Genomic DNA, 3,976 nt, shown 5'->3' on the forward strand with positions numbered 1-3,976 from the left:
AGCTTACCATCGTTTGCCTTTAGACTTACCATCAACGACATGCTTGCCTTTCGCTATCTTCAACAGTTGTCATTTTGTTGCAAGGAGGGCTAGAAGACTCGTTAAAATCTGGGCACACTTTCACTAGTCCTACCACCACGAAACTATTAGATTGGAAGGATTACAACTGAACATTAGTTCACAGTCAATCGTAACGATTCTGCAATGACGAAATCAGAAGACTTTCGCTAGTCCTGCCACCACGAAACTGTTAGATTGGAAGGATTACAAGTGAACATTAGTTCACAATCAATCTGGAATGACGAAATCAAAAAAAAGAAGAAAAAACCGATTGAAGACAGACGAAGAAGGAAACCTTTAGCAAAAGCTATGCTGTCGGTTTCCATTAAGTCAACAGACGCGTCCATAGTCACTATTAGAAGATAGTCGTAGAACTGTCCTTACCTTAAGATGCATGCAAACATTTTATAGGCACGAAAAACCACCGCTGGAGCAAGTTGCTGAGCACGAGAGCCTAGAACGAATATCCTCTCTCCCAAGAAATAGCGAATAATAGACAAAACTCCGTAAAAAAGGCACACCGAACTCACCTAATATCCTTGCATGTTCCCAACCTCCACTATTGTAACTTCATTCGGCACAATCAATTGGAATTGCTCGACATTTCTAATTTGGTGCAGTTGGTAATTATTACGAAGGAGATCAAAGCCTAATATGATGGAGGAGAAGAAGAAAATCGTGAATCAACAAAGAATGCAATTTAGATTTGCATCACGCTTACTTCATAGAAAATCCGTCCGATTAATGCTCGCATCTCTCGCAGCAAAGTTTGGTGCAATTCGTAATTATTACGAAGGACATCAGAGCCTAATACAATGGTAGAGAAGAAGGATATCGCGAATCAACAAAGAATGCTTCGTTCGGCGCAATAATTGTCACCATGCAGTTCGCATTTACGAAGGATAGTAGACCCTGATCAGACCATTTTACGTGCCTTCGGAACACTCGAACATTACGTATTCAGCATAAATAAATATCTAAACAGATGAACACGCAACAAGAAATTTATATGATGAACACGCAACAAGAAATTTATATGATGAACACGCAACAAGAAATTTATCTGCAGCAACACCTTCGTTTCAAACTCTACAACTTAGATTTGCATCATGCTTACTTCGTAGAAAATCCCTACGATTAATTGCTCGCATCTCCCGCAGCAAGTCGTCTAAATGTCTGCAATTAATTGCTGGCAGGAACTTCGTTTATGAGACGCGTTGCAAGGATTTCGACTACAGGAAAGATCGATACAAGCGTGCGGAACAAAGCAAAAAATGACGAGCAAACGGAATTCCATGCAACAAATACTCCTACCATACTCAACGTGGCAGTCTTAAAGTCTGACAACATGCATGCAATGCCAACCAATAGAAACATGCCATGTGGACACTCCTAAAAATCTTATTTTCCTAATTAATTAATTCCTATTTTCTGCTTTCGAGGTTTAGCCTGAATGCTATGGTCTACTCCCAGGGCAGGGCAAAAAAATCTGAGTTTCTATAAAGAAGATGTACAAATGTAAAACACATGATTCTGTAGTGTGTAAGGTAAAGTTTTAAGGCATCTAACAAAATCTCAGGATTCAAAATGAGTGCCGGAACGTGTGAACTTCCTAATACAATCCTACAATAAAGATGACTTGTGACTAGTGAGTCAATGTGTGGAACAACATCCGACAGGATTTCTCTCACCAAAGTTGGCTAAATCTTTATTCAGTTTGTTCATCGATACTGATGGAAATCCGTTGCTCTCCTTCTCTCAGCCTCCCTAATTCGTTCTTCATCACAATTTTGCCGTTTTCTTCACGAGACTCGGTTCGTAAGCGACCATCTTCGTGGGCTTTTGGAGCATCAGCTTCCGGCGTTGCGTCAACAATTAATTCTCGTCCAACTTCTGTATTATCACGATCTCCTTCTTCTTGTGCTTTTGGAGCATCAGCTTCCGTCGTTGCTTCACGAATTTCTGACCTTCCGGCTCCTGATCGTTTACCATGTACGTGTTTCTGTCCGTTTGCGCTCGCCCGCGCCGTCTTCTCGTCCTCGCCTGGCAATTCGGACTCCTTCAGGGTTCTCATTTCCAAAATTCGTTTGTGAGAATTGGAGTGAACTTCTATATTGAAGGTAGGACTACCGGCGGGCCTGTACTCAGGCAATAGGCGCCCAGACTTGTACCGAACCCCGCAGGCGTTGCACAATGTCTTTGGACCCAGCGGACCGGCCCTCCATTGTGGCGTCTTTTGGACTAAGCAGTGTGTGCACCGCCGAAGCGGGGGAGTCTCGATATTACTCCTGAAACCCGCACTTGCTAACTTCGGTTTCTTTGACGGCTTTGAAACAAGGTCTTCTCCTTGCTCCGATGAGGAAGTCTCTCTCGCTCCTGTGGACTCTATATAAACCATGTCATGGGTTCCGAATCTGTTCTCCACCAAAGATGGAATTATCGTATCGAAAGACCACACCCTGCCTCCGGTTCGGGACCTTTTACTTCTAGCTCGGCTTGGAACAATGAAAGACGGAGGCCTTTCAGAAAAGGTACCAGCCTGATTCAGTACAGAAACCGGACTCGGGCTGTGAAACATTTTAGTTGCCTTACGCACATCGGCGCTGCTTCTATTCGATGTACTCAAGTCATCAGAGCTGGTGAGAGGCGCAAGCGCTGTATCAGCGGAGTATGAACTATCTTCGACGAAAGTCGAGAGCCACTCCAATTGGTCAACTAGCTCGTCCGGCTGCCAGTACACCAAGGAGATGCCGACATAATTAGAAAAACAATTTGATACACCCGCCTTGAGATAGCCGCGATGAAACGAACAGCAGGGCTTGTTGCAGGTGAATATTGCAGGTTTCAAAGCCAAACGTATCAGAATAAATACAAGACTTACCGGAACGCAGAGCCCACTGGGCGGTCCGCTAAATTCATGAAGGAAGAAAGCCGAGTTCGCACGAGATGAATTCCGTGCGCCGCATCCATGGGTCGAGGAGGAGGAGAGGGGGGAAGAGGGAGGCAGCGAGGAGTCGAGGGCCGGGGGCTGGAGGAAGGAGGCGGAAGAAGTTGGGCAATGATCTGCGAGGGAAGGGCCATCGAGATCATCGACGTATAAGTCATGGGGGAGGTCAAGGAGTTCATCGATACGGAAGGAGGAGAAGGAATCAGGAAATAAGAGAGGAGAGGAGTCCATATTGAGGGTGGAAAGCAGAGAGGTTTTAGGAGGGTTGAGGAAGATGATAAGCAAAGAGAACGGCAACAAAGAATATGAAGAAGAAGAAGAAGAAGAAGAAGAAGATGGTGTTGAAGCAGAAGACTAAGAAGAAGCCATGGATTCTATCTAAACCAGTAGTTGCCTAACTTACCCGCAACGCAACACTCCGTAGCAACAAATACCAATCAGCTCGCCAGCTTGCCCGCATTATACACACGTACATACATGGCTATGGCTGGGTCCCCGGCCAAAAAAACGCTCTCATCCCAGCTTCGCCACTTCCCCAGCTACATCTGGAGGTGATTTATGCTTCTGCTCAACGTCTGCGCTCTGATACACTCGCATTTTTCTAAGCTCAAAAGTTGTAGCCTGCCATGCTTTCGCACGGCCCTTTTGCAGGGAGAAGATGGGGATCACGTTTTGGGGGGGTGCGCAGCTTGTCTCAGCGGGAGGGGAAAAGCTGCAAGCATATTGATTGGTGATGGTGCTGGTGGTTTCATCCCTCCTCCTCCTCCTCCTCTTGCTTATATTTGTGCTTCCCAGCTGGAGCAAATTATTTTGTGCTCCTCCCACCTTGCACAACACACGTCTAGCATGAATTTACAGGAAAGCCTTTTTATGGTTCGATCATAGATGGTTGCAACTTATTAGAGCTTTAACGATAACATAGAAAGCCTTTCATAGTTCCCTTGAAAGGCTTCTTCCTCCAAATTTAGC

General features: G+C 45.2%; 1 protein-coding gene across 1 annotated transcript; it reads right to left on the minus strand.

The window, feature by feature from the left end:
* Positions 1 to 1,574: 1,574 nt before the first annotated feature.
* Positions 1,575 to 3,530, minus strand: LOC147901837 (uncharacterized). Its single transcript, XM_087375047.1, has 2 exons — positions 2,942 to 3,530; positions 1,575 to 2,788 (listed from the first exon to the last, which is right to left on the minus strand). The coding sequence occupies exons 1-2, from the start codon at positions 3,236 to 3,238 to the stop codon at positions 1,769 to 1,771; spliced, it is 1,317 nt and encodes a 438-aa protein (XP_087231173.1). The 5' UTR covers positions 3,239 to 3,530; the 3' UTR covers positions 1,575 to 1,768.
* Between the last annotated feature and the right edge of the window lie 446 nt (positions 3,531 to 3,976).

This window comes from Dipteris shenzhenensis, chromosome 5 (assembly GCF_047967505.1).
Source record: "Dipteris shenzhenensis isolate YYH24624 ecotype China chromosome 5, Dip_SZ_1.0, whole genome shotgun sequence".
NCBI lineage: Eukaryota > Viridiplantae > Streptophyta > Polypodiopsida > Gleicheniales > Dipteridaceae > Dipteris > Dipteris shenzhenensis.

Coding starts and splice junctions, on each gene's coding strand:
- LOC147901837 (XM_087375047.1), bottom strand. CDS start 3,238: ATGGACTCCTCTCCTCTCTTATTTCCTGATTCCTTCTCCTCCTTCCGT. Junction 2,789..2,941: donor CCAGTGGGCTCTGCGTTCCG/GTAAGTCTTGTA, acceptor GTGTACTGGCAG/CCGGACGAGCTAGTTGACCA.